Consider the following 13616-nt stretch of genomic DNA (forward strand, 5'->3'; position numbering starts at 1 on the left):
CGATGCAAGCCTATATACAGAGAAGGTATATTAAAAGGAATAACTTAGGTCTACACAGTATGTTCAATAAATAGGCGAATCGATATTATGAGAAGTTTATTGAACACGATTCCAGAGTACCTCAATCGTGCCCCCTTTAAAATGTCGAACATTTTTGGCGATACGCTTGTTTTGCACCAGTTTCCATTGCTCAAAACAGTCTTGAAAGTCCTCAGAGGTCAAACGTATTAGCTCTATCGTCAATTGTAAGTTTTCAATGAAATTCAAGTGATCACTGTACATGGAGGTGAGATAATGAAGAGAACAGACGTTTTTAATTGGATCAAGGCATTTCAGTGGGGACTGGAATGATAATCCAAGGTCAGGAAAACATTTGATTATATAGTCTGACTTCTGAAGACTTTTAAGGATGCTCTGAAGAGAGAAAACTCAGACTGGATTTCAGTCCGTGTATTTATTCGAAAGACTACATACAACAGTAAAGATACTTAGCTTACCTCTTAAATATTCCCTGTTTGTATGATATAACCATGGAGCTGGTCGTTGAGATATATGAGTTGCTAAATCCAAAAATGGTAATCGAGAATAACGAGTTTTGCATAAATTACGATTGAATGCACAAGTATCAGAAACAACAGCAAAATAAGTGGCACGATCAGTTAATTTGCTCAAAATTGTATTCGTTGTTGCATTATTATTATTATTAATACTAGTAGTAGTGGTGGTAGACGAAGAAGTATTGGTAATGGCTGTAGGAGTATTAGTGACATTTGTTTTCGTTGTTGTTATAGTCGTTGTATGAATAGCAGTACAGTTTATTGTTGTTGTAAAATTAATAGATGTAACGGAATGATTCCCCGTTGATGTCAATGTACTGGAGTTCATGAAGATATATTATAGAATTACGCCAAAAAATTGGCATCCAGTAAAAGAATATTATTATTAATAACACAATGAACAAATAATCATTGCCAACAGGACTTCATTGGCGCACTAAAAAATTTTTTTAAATAAACAAATAAAGATTTATATCAGAAGGGGTTTTGTGGATATTATAGTAATTTCAATAGTTGAGATCATGAGTTAGTTGAAGCTAGACCACCATGGAAAACCTGGAAACATTGTACGGTCGTTTCGTGCTATTTTTGGACACCTTAGTAGTGCGCATCCACGATCGCTCCCCATCTAGTGGTAAGGCGCTCGCTCGCGAGACCGATAGGTCCTGGGTTCGAATCTCGCGAGGCAGGATCGTGAATGCGCACTGCCGAGGAGTCTCACGATAGGACAAAACGGCCATCCAGTGCTTTCAGGTTTTCCATGGTGATCTAGTTTCAACTGACTCATGAACTCCACCATTGAAATAAAGAGATTTCACTGTAAAAATAATAAGAAAAATTAATATTTACAAAAATATTTTTTATAATACATTAATTAATCAATTCAATTAGTCATTACAATAATGTATTTTTAACAAACTACTTAAATGATTCAAAGCTTGAAGTAGTTTAAAATCAAATAAAAAAAGTTGATCCAAGAACTGTGTTGAATAAATGTTAGTGTTTTCATGTTGTTGGAAACAAATTACATTTATCACGTACATTATTTATTGGTATATATGAATAGAATTTAACTTCACTCGTTGGCAGTTGATCAACATCTATCTGGTATAAATGTATTGCATTCATTGACTCAAAATTCCTATTTAGTCACATGTTTTTGTTAAAGTTGGATAATATATAACAAGCGCACTCAACTGACAAGTCTCAAATAGGACGAAACACTGATTTTGAATATCACTACTACCTACTATATATACATTCCACACCTAGAAAGACGCATAATAAAAGTTTTGTATCAAATAACATTAAGATTATATACAGATCATGAATGATTCTTGTTTCAAACTTCATCTCTACACAGAAGTGGATCAAACGAATATTACATTGAATTGAGTAATATTGAGCAAGAATGACAATGAATTAAAGATGTAATTTTGCTTCTTTTTTTAATTCTGTCACATCAAATAATAATTAAACAAAGTAGAAAGAATAAAATGAGGATGGAAACTAAACATCTCTTAATGTGAAATACAGAAAATCTGTTTTTCAACAAAACACAAAGCCACACACACACAAAAACAGAATAAATAGACAAGATATGAAGCAACTTTAATCTCATAGTTTAAAGGAAGACAAAGAGTGTGTACACCGAAGTTATTGTGATCGATTCTCCAAACATTGGTTACGATTGTCGTGAGGACCCCAACCAAGTAAGTCTGCATCTAACCAACATGGTTCAGACTAGAAGTTAGTGACTTCAAGCACTGATGCCACGTTTTGGTTTAGCCGCTCCTAACTTTCTTCCAACCATCCCCAACACTAGTCAACATTGCAATCATTACAGTCATTCATTGAAAACAAACAATATCAAAAACAATAGATTGATTAAAATAATGTAAGTAAAAAGAAAAGAAATAATGAAGTGAAAATTTATTTATTTATAATAAAATAAAGAATTACTATACATTGTATTTATCTAATATATATATATATATATAATAGTTTAGCTTCCTGTTTTTTTCAATGAACGTATTTTGCGTAATTCACGATATAAAACAATTTGTTGAACAAGTGGATCAAATGCTATTTTCTCTTTACGATTAGTAGCTAGACGTGGTCGAAAACCAACTATACAATGTCCTGAACCACTAGTACTTTCTAATAATACCATAACAGTTTTTATAAATCCTTGTGATATTGACATAAGATATAAATATGTATACTTGTTCTGTGTTATTTATATTGAGTAATCTTCGTTGATATTATGTAATGATCTGTAATCAATAAAAATATTGAGAATACATGAATAATAATAATAATAATAGTAAATTAAAATGTTGTTTCGTGTTATGTTTATAAATTAAATAGAAAGTACAAGACTATTTCTCAGAGACTAGACTTTCCAACTATACAAGAAAAACAAATGAAAATGATATTTATGATAATGGAACAGACTATAGAAATATACTTACTTAGTTACTAAACAGAGAAAAAAATAAACGACAGATTGATGAGAAGAGCAAGAACAAAGATTTTAGTAGGATAGCATGAGTTTTATTTCAACTATCTTTCAAATTAATAATCTTATTTTATCAACTGAGCTCTACTCACTAGATTCCTATCAATATTTATTCATTATGTAATCACTTGTTTCTAGCCGTTTGAACTGTTGTCACAATCAATATTGTATATGTTCTTTTACATTAGGTACAATATTCAGTCTAATAAATTTATTTACACCCTTGCTATACTACAGAAATGTGTCTTCAACAGAACTTCCAACCAAACCCTCTCATGTAAGTAGTTTAAACCCATTATGTAATTATGATTTTAAATATCACGGGTTGTAAGCAGTTGATGAAAATCAGACGAAATAAAATGAATTCATGCTATTCTGCTAGAATGTTTGTTCTTGCTCTTTTCAAAATGATAAAGGAAACTATGTGTATGAGACTGAGGAAAAATGATTTCTAACATTGTGTACAATTATTTTTGTTTGAATTTATGGATAAAATGCGTATCATTAATCCCAACGCCATTTACTGTCACAGTAATATCATTACGTTGAAAACATAAAGAATTTCGATCAATTTTAATGAAGAAGCTTATAGGTCAATAAAGACTATTTATACTTTGATGGAGTTTTATTCTATGAGGTGGATACATCCAGCTGAGCTACTAAATCTTCTCTACCATCTCAAGACTATTTATATATTGAACCCTGAATACTAACAAAGAGGCATATATAAACTCAAACAATAAAAAAAACATGTTTATGGAAAGTGTTTCTTAAAAGTATTTCTCATACCCCTATAAGAGAAATTTGGTACTTTATTTTAGAATAATAATAATAATAATGGTCTTATCTAAATTCTAGAAAATATTTCCAATATAATCTTTATTACTTACTTACGCCTGTTACTCCCAATGGAGCATAGGCCGCCGACCAGCAAACATAATCTTTATAGTATTCACAAAAGTTTTATAAGTTTAAGTAGACTTTTTTTGTTAACTGTAAGAAAGAATCATTGAATTATTACCGTAATCTAAATGTAATTCATTGATTAAGTAAACATTTATGTACTCAACTTAGTTTATGTGAATGCTATTTTGATACTACACTTTTGATACTTTCAAGTTGTTGTTGTTATTGTTGTTTTTTCCATTAAAGTTTTATCATTACGTAATACAAAATAATAGAATGAAATTTAGAATTGAATAGGTGAAATAATTATAAATTTCAATGATTTCAGTTTAAGCAAACAAATGTACTTTATTTACTTGAACATTTGTATAGCTAGAAAATAGCCTCTTGTTTTAATTGAACTTAGAAGATTGCTAACATTGATAATGATATGAAAGTACATTCAATTGACCAGTTTCATATAGGATGAAATGTACATTCTAAAATCTATTTGTCAAGGTTATCTGGTCAACACTGACAAATAAGTAACCTATATTGGTCGACAAAATTATGTTGTAAATGCTTACTTGTAAACATTGCACAATTATATACAAAAATTTATACAGGATAATACAATATGAAGAAAAAAGAAACCTTAAAAATTATTCACCCTGTCTTATTAACAAACGCTAATATCTAATAATTACTGATAAACAAAATAAACATTAGTGAGAATTTATCATAAAACAAAAAAAATTCAACTCACATAACAAACAACATACATACTGAACCATAAAGGTAAAATAACACAACAACAACATGAAATGTTTAATATCCATTGTAAATTAAAGAGAACACATAATCTTGTTTGTTTTTTCAATAAAACTATATTTCTTAACGATGACAAGGTGTTATATTTATTGACAAATTAAAATGTGTACATATAAGTAAACAGTAACATTCCTCCTAATCATATTTTTTCGTTTCACAAACTTATAAATAATAATAACAATATGACATTGGAACATTGAACGCGGGTGGGCGGGGAGGTACTCTCCAACAGTAAAACAATCGAAAGACACATTAACAAACTGGTATATATATATATAAAGAGTGCAGTTTAGGTTGTAGTAACAATAATAATTATTATTATTATTATTGCTATTATCAATTGAATAAATATGAAAAATCATATATCTCTATGGGCATCTCATCCAAATTTCATTTTCATTGAACCGATGATCCTAAATAAAAGTATATGATCAATAATGACAATAATAGAGATAGAAATAAGAATTTTTTTTAAAAAAAAACAATCATACAGTAATTGAACAACACAAATGGAACATTCAACCTTTGGATGAAAATCACTTTTTGAAAGAAAAGAAAACCATTTGTCATATTTTGATAATTAAAAAATTTTTCAAAATAAAATTAATTTTTAGAAGACGAGGAAAAAGAAGAAGAGTAAGAAGCACAATTATCTCATCTAAATGAAAATGTTGTTTGAAAGGAATAGCTATTGTACATATACAGTTATCCTATGGTTATAATATTAGTGGTTACAATTGCAGATTAATACAAAAAGATCAAATTCAATTAGCAAGAGCAGTAAGTATTACAATAAGGTTAGAAATCCCAAAGATATGTTAAAACACTACTATATATATATATATATATATATAGATTTAAAAATTAACCATAGAATAAGTTCTGTACAACATTAAAGACTTTTAACGTTCTTGTATAAACAAAGTATCTTTGGTGCACAGACCGGCAACTGTCAAAGAAATTGATTGATGCATTGATGAAAGACATAGATTAGGATGAATACGAACAATTTCATATCTATTAATTGGATAACCACGATATTCAAAGTATGAATGTAGATCCTAATTTATAATGTATATTAAAAAAAAAGAAAATTAATAACTGGAAAACAACAACATATTGCATAATAAACATCATTCATTATGTAGTAATAATAATAATAATAATAACAATAATAATAATAATAATAATATTAGTAGTAGTAGTAGTAGTAGTAGTAGTATAGTTTAGTTGATAAGTATAAATGATTGAAATACACTAGAAATGTGAAAGTAAATAATAATAAAAAGGATGACAATACTGGTGAAATGGGAGTCAGTCAGTCAGTCAGCTACAACGTAGGACCAGGCACATATGTGCATCGGTCCAGGTTGCCATACCGCATCAGCACAACAAGATGAACACCGGATTCATAGCAGTGGTTAGGTCAAAGGTAGTGTTGTGGATGCGGAGGAATAGACCAATAATTATGATGTTAAGTCCAATGGTGTCCTTGGACTTTAAATGGACATTTCCTATTGGTCGATATTTGTTCGCTTGTTGAATATTGTACAAAATGTTGTTTTCTATTTTATGGTCCGATGTGGTATGCTTGATTGGTATATAAACAAAGTATGTTTAAAATATAATGATTCATATCTCCGAGGCTGTGACTTGTGTTCTGGACTCAACTACCTGGGTTAGACAGGGAAGTGGGACCAATCGAGACTCTAGGCCGTCCGTACGTGTCACTGTAATCGATCGATAAGTACGCTGCTCTATAATTTTCCAGTCAAGGACACAACAATTAGCACAGGGTAAAAATCGACAGCAACCTAAAGTCATAACAGGTAGTAATATGTAAGAGAAAGATTGCATATAGAGATATAGTACAAGAAGAAAGAATTGGTTCGTAGAAGGAAAGATATGAAGCGATTTTAATCTCTTAGTTTAAGGGAAGACAGGGAGTGTATACACCGACGCCATTGTGATCGATTCTGAGCCATGTCACCAAGAGTCTCCAACCATTGGTTACGATAGTCACGCGGACCCCAACCAAGTAGTCTGCATCTACCAACATGGCTCAGACTACAAGTTAGTGTCTTCAAGCACTGATGCCACGTTTTGGTTTGGCCGCCCCTAACTTTCTTCCAACCATCTCCAATACCGGATAGCATTGCACGTCGTGGTAGTCGGTGTTCAGGCATACGTAACACGTGGCCCAACCATCTCAGTCGATGAAGATTCATAACCTCATCAACTGATTTACCATCATTCCCTAATACCCTGCGTCTAACCTCACTATTACTTACCCGGTGATCCCAGCAGATGCCAGCAATATTTCTGAGTCATCTGTGGTCAAATACTAATAGCTTACGAGTGTCTTCTACTCTTAATGGCCTTGTTTCGCTACCGTAAATTAAAACAGAACGGACTGCCGCGCAGTATACTCGTCCTTTTATTGATAGACGGATATCTGGCCTTCGCCAAAGGTGACGCAAGTTGGCAAAAGCCAAGCGAGCTTTTCGAATCCGTGCCGAGATTTCGTCCGATACCAACCCATTACGGCTGATCAGACTTCCAAGATAAGTGAAGTTGTCGACGCGTTCGACTACTTCACTCCCTATCCTTAGTTCAGGTGTTGACGCAGACCAGTCCTGAAGCAACAACTTGCATTTAGAGGGAGAGAAGCGCATTCCAAACATCCTGGCATTGTTGCTCAGTGCTACCAGAAGACTCTGTATTTTGTCAGCGTCTTCACCAAACAGGACTATGTCATCTGCGTATTCTAAATCGATAAGTGGACCTCCTGGATGGAGATCAATACCCGAGAACTCAGTCGGCGAGAAAGTTATTTCCATCAGTAGATCTATGATGAAGTTAAACAAAAATGGGGAAAGTGGACAGCCTTGACGGACACCACTTGAGGTTGCAAAAGTAGATGACAGTTCGCCATAAGCTCTGACTCGACTAGTAGTGTTCGAGTAAAGAGCCATCACAAGGTTTATGTACTTCTGTGGTACGCCTTTCAATGACAGACACTGCCACAGAATCTCGCGGTCTACCGAGTCAAATGCTGCTTTTAAGTCGAGAAAGACCACCATTGTCGGACGCCGATAAGTATGCCTGTGTTCTAAAATCTGACGAATGGTGAATATGTGGTCGATGCAGCCACGACCAGGTCTAAAGCCAGCTTGATTCTCTCGTGTTTGCAGTTCACAAGTCTTAGTTAGGCGTCTGATAATTATCGAGGCTAGTATTTTAGATATTATATTAGTTAAACTAATCCCTCTGTGGTTGTCACAAGATGATTTTGACCCTTTCTTATATATTGGGACGATAAGTGATTGTGACCAGTTAGATGGAATAACGTCTAACTCCCAGATCCTAGCTAAAATATTAGTCAACCTAATCGCTAAAATTGGACCACCATCCTTAAAGACCTCTGGAGCCAGTCCATCTGGACCAGCTGCCCTTCCTCGTTTCAGATTAACTATAGCCTTTTGAACTTCAGCAAGAGTTGGGGGACCTACTTCAATGTTCCATTCACACTGTCTGGGGATGGAGGGTAGTTGTAGAGTAGCTGAAGGCCAGCTGAACTGTTCTCTGAAATGTTCCGCCCATCGTTCTAAACGCCTGGACTGGGAGCAGATGAGAGTATCGTCTTTTTCCGATATAATCTCACTTACACTTGACTTATTAATTCCAGTTTCTTTTATTAGTCTGTAAAGCTGTCTTGTGTTCCCTATAGTCGCCGCCTTTTCCATCTCTTTTGCTTTCGTTGCCCACCACTGCTCACGGTCGTTTCTTAGACTTTTTCTTAACCTAGATCTGATTTGTTGTCGCTCTTCATCATGTTGAGAACCTGATGGGACAAGTTTGCGAGAATCCATCAGTGTGATAGACTTTGAAGAAATCCACTGGTTCTTTGAAACTCTGTGGTTTAAATCACTGATAGATGTCACTGCTGTTTCGACAGCTGTTTGTATGGCTTTCCAAGCAACAACTGGGTCAATCTCGTTTTCAGAACTACCTAATCGTGACCTCAGTTGTTCTTGGAACCTATTTTTGGTTTTCTCGTTACTCAACTCAGTTCTAATGGGTCTTTTTAATGTGACTTTTTTGCGTCCAGTGAGGCGCAAGCAGATGCGTGCCCGTATTAGGGCGTGGTCGGAGTCCAAGCAGGTACTCCAGAATGAGCGACAATCTTGTACCGACCCTCTCCAACGATGACCGATGGCAATATGGTCTATTTGAGTCCATCGTTGGTTTAGTGTAGGGGGTCGCCATGTTAGACGATGTCTCTTCTTATGCTTAAAATTTGTGTTTGCTAAAAATAAGCGATTGTCTGAGCACAGTTGCAGCAGACGGTCACCATTATCTGTTCGCTGTGCTGGAATGCTAAAATATCCACCTAAATGCCTTTCTGTTTGGTTTAAGCTACCTATCTGAGCATTAAAGTCACCCCTACGAGTACTATGTCTGAGCGTTTAGCTTTCTGAATAAGTTCGGACAGCTTTCTGTAAAATTCATCTTTCACATCATCTGAGCTGCAGTCAGTGGGAGCGTAGGCAGAAACGACGAAAAGGCAACGACGTGTATCCCTATCCTTCCGAGTTCTTACGAAGCCGTTTAACCGAACAGCACATAGACGACTGTTGACGGGGATCCACTCTAGCAGTGCTTGTTCCGCCCTCATGCTTAGTGCTATGCCTACACCTGCCAGTCCACGAGAACTGGCCATCGGGTCACCAGATACACGTAGGGTGTATTTCGTTGGCTCTACGTTTTGCCGAGGTGAGGTCAAGTGAATGACCACACTGGAATCCTGTATGCGTGTTTCGGAGACACAGCATACATCAGTGGAAAGAGACTCTAGGGTTTTAGCCAAGGAAGCCTGCTGACCGATTTGACATAGAGTGCGTACATTGAAAGCTCCAATGTGTAGTTTGGAGCGAGGTTTCAGTAGACCTGGGACAGAGTTTTGAGCACTAGAATCGTTGGCTATGGTGACACTTGAGGAGGAAGCCGAAGGAGGAAGTTTAGGGTTGAAAGTCGATGTAGGAGGAATAATAGGAATTGAAGAGGAAGGTTGATTATGAATACAGTGGTCTCAAGTGCTGTTAGAGGTATGAGGGCGGTTATCACTTCCCGGTTGCCCACACCGTGGAAGGGTTCTTCTGGAGGTACCTGAAAAGGAAATTGGATTAGAGGTGGTCTCAGTGACCTGAGAGCGTGACCGCAGTGCCCAAGGGACAACTGCTTGAGGCCGGTCGCGCACGGCCTTTTCGTGGGAGGTTTTTGACGTGTTAGCTCCGTTCTTCAAAGGGCCTTACCGCCGGAGACGGAAATCCGTGAGGTAAGGTGATGTGTGCATTTTTAGGGTCGACCTTTTCTAACCCCACCCCTCCTTGTGGGAAGGCAGCATCGCTGTCATGCTGGTTGTCTGAAGGAAACACCTTACTGCTGCCACACCTCTGTACAGTCAGCAGTACGACTTCGCCTTCGGACCTTGGGTTTGTTGCTTTTAGTCTTACCTCTCTTCAACCGACCTGTCTGACATGGTAGGACCTTGAGGAACGGTTGTTCCATCCAGTATAGCTCGGTTGCTTCATCACGATAGGCAAGCCCGACCACCACGTCAAGGTAGCAACAACGGTCGGGGGTGAAATGGGAAGATAATAGTTTAAACAATTGGAGTCCAACTAACGACTTACATGACCGAATCAATGTTAATTTACTACGATCAGAACAAGGAAATAGTATCACTGACTCTTACACTAAAAAAAAGTGTGACTCAAAGTCAGGTAAATGGGTCTGTAAACAATGAGCTAAATAAATTATTTAATACCTAGTAGACTGATTATGGCAAATAGTTCTAGGTATAACATATGTGATATAACCACTGATTCACCATAAAATAAATTTTTACATCCTATATATGTTTAAAGCACAAGTTACAATGTAATCAACTCGTTCCTTTAGAGAAAAGAGAATGAGGTAAATGTATATATAAACCAATAAGATAGCACCGTTTGAATTTCCCAATATTTAGCTTTGAGATAAGTTGTAAGTCGTTTAAAAAATACACAACAGTATATAATATGATTAATATTCTTAACCTGGTCGCGTCCAGTGCTTCCAGGTTTTCCATGGTGGTCTAGCTTCAATTGACTCATGATCTCAACCATTAAAATTCATTTACCAGTATAGGAGTTGCGGAGATTATTACGTTTTTGAATGAGATCATGAACCGTTTGATGTTAGACCACCTTTGGAAACCCGGAAGCACTGCACGGCCGTTTCGTCCTATTGCGGGACTCCTCAACAGTGCGCATCCACGATCTCGCGCGCGAACGCTTAACCTACTGGACCACTGAGCACTGCGCACTGCTGAGGAGTCCCACAATAGGACGAAACGGCCGTCCAGTGCCTCCAGATTTCCAAAGGTGGTCTAACATCAAATGGTTCATGATCTCAATCAAGAATTCATTTAGTTAAAAGTCAAATTTTTCAATGACTAAGTCATAAGTTTACATCGGGATAAAGAATAGTACTAAACATGAAAAAAGAATATTAAGTATATATACGAAAATTATCATATGTTCAATGGTCTTAACACTTAATTATAAATGGCTAGAATGTTAAAATTAAACACTTTAATAAATAACATCTGACTTGACAAGATAATACAGTTAAAATTCTGTAACAACATGAATTGATATCGAACACCTTTCGACTCATTAAACCGATAAAAACTTCTATGATAAACTATAAGCCATGCATTTTATAATATCTAGGTATCCATAAAGGAAAGCTTGAATCTGAGATTGGTACGTTGTAAAATTGACTTGGAGATCCTGGATTAGATCGGTAGTGGGATAGTATATACACACTGTTGAAGAAACCAATCGTAAAATGAGAAAGATGCTCAATGCCTTCCAGTTTCTAATTATTGTTGAACGAAGATCATGTTGTGATATTGATCAATTAATTATTAATATAGGACCTAGTACGAATATATGCTTGGGAGAATCTATGTTGCCAAATCTCACTAAAAGTATATGGTCACAGTAAGTCATTTTTAGATTTTGACATTTCCTTTAAGTATTAATTTGCTTGTCTTGATTCAACTTGTCCGATAATAAAATGGAAATTGGTTTACTCTAAGCGACTCCTCACTTATGACATCAAATTATATAAATTCAGTGCAAATGTTCATTATTCACATGATTGTAATTCTTTTGATATCGATAAAACAAAAGAGAGAGAAAACATTCGAAAATAGTTAAATTTACCTGTAACTTGAGAGTAGGATGAAGTCGATGGACTTCACGATTACCATCGGGTAAACGAAAAAGTAATTCCATAACCGCTTCACCAGGTGCTGGAGTAGGTAATACGGTCAAAATATCTGATTTCAAATCATTATTGGATGTTGATTCACTTAACTTTTCTGATGGTCTTAACGGTCTTCTTGCTGTAATAAATGCTGTAGTCGATGAAACAAATGATGAACTGCTAGGCTTTTTAGGATAGTCAACTACAACGCAATCATCGTCTTCATATGTATTATGTGTGTATTGCTTTTTATCTTGTTCATGATCACATTGTTGTTGGTCAATATCAGTGTCTAAACGTCTATTGCCATTCATATATTCTTCATCATTGTCATCGTCATCATCTGTGAGAACTATCTCACTATCATCAGTGAACTGAATAAAATATAAAATAGTAAACAGAGAATAAAAGCGATTGTAATAGTTTCAGTCAAAAAGATGACTACTACGAGTCGTCAGTGAATAAATCAGTTATGAACATGTTGAATAATAATATTGGAACATTGAAAATTAAACTAATGTAGCATATTTTCTAAGTGTTGTATTTCCGGAGATGAAAAGTTTCATAGTTATAAACCTTTCATTCATTCAAATAACAACATAATTGATATACATACTTCAAGAAAAGTGATCTATGAAAATGCTTTCTCACAAGTCAGCAATAAATTGTTCTAAACCGATGGAATCATACTGATATCTTTGTAGATAATTGGTTTATTATCAGTAATTCTCATTCCTCAATTCTTTCTTTTGAAGTATAGACTGGTGATTTTATTTATAAAGACAATGATGCGAACGATAGTTTACATTCTATAGTTTACATTACATGCCAACCTTATATAACTAGAGGAAACCAGGAGGCATTAGAGAGAAATTTGAAGTGGGAAATTCACATGTAATCCATTGAATAGTCCAAAAGTTAAGTGCATGTCATAAGATCTAAAGGTCATGAGTTCGATTCTCGGTAAGGTTTCGAATGTGCACTATTAAAAAGTTCCATAACGCAGTAAAACAATTGTTCAATGTTTTTAATGGCCTATGGTGTTACGGATCTAGGAACGAGAACGATTGAGCTACTCTAATACGATCGGTTCTCTTTGGAACTGAAAACAATCAATTATACTCAATACATTGAACCTCGACAGCTAACACATGAAGAAGATGGGAATGCAGGTAACTCGATATTTGTGGTAGAACAAGCAACTCAATCGAAACTGGTGCGAAAGTTATTACTGTAGTAGCAGAGTATAACCTTCAATCATGCAGCAATTTAGCCAACTAAAAAAACATGACAACCAATCAGAGGACAAAGATTATGCGAAAAATTGAATTAGTAGAATATGTGCGAGTGATTATCGTTCCTGAAAAGATTTCAGCCTTTCTAATTAAATTCGACTTTCCTTGTAACCACCTTAGCATATTTCTAATTAAAAAATCTAATAGTATTTAGGATGAAATATAATGTTGAGAAGAAGGGAAAACAATAAAATTATGTAAGTGATA

The 13616-nt window shown here is 35.2% G+C and overlaps 1 protein-coding gene across 1 annotated transcript in view; it reads right to left on the reverse strand.

Annotated features, from left to right (window-relative positions):
• Positions 1 to 13616, reverse strand: part of UBXN7 (UBX domain-containing protein 7) — a 54083-nt gene that overhangs the window by 13613 nt on the left and 26854 nt on the right. Inside the window, exons 9-11 of the mRNA XM_051212347.1 lie at positions 12072 to 12488; positions 3969 to 5855; positions 498 to 2833 (exon numbers count right to left, since the gene is read on the reverse strand). Of these exons, the coding sequence (XP_051072525.1) occupies positions 498 to 885 (388 nt within the window). The 5' untranslated portion in view covers positions 886 to 2833; positions 3969 to 5855; positions 12072 to 12488. The remainder of the gene's footprint in view (positions 1 to 497; positions 2834 to 3968; positions 5856 to 12071; positions 12489 to 13616) is intronic.

Source organism: Schistosoma haematobium, chromosome ZW, assembly GCF_000699445.3.
Source record: "Schistosoma haematobium chromosome ZW, whole genome shotgun sequence".
Classification (NCBI taxonomy): Eukaryota; Metazoa; Platyhelminthes; class Trematoda; order Strigeidida; family Schistosomatidae; genus Schistosoma; species Schistosoma haematobium.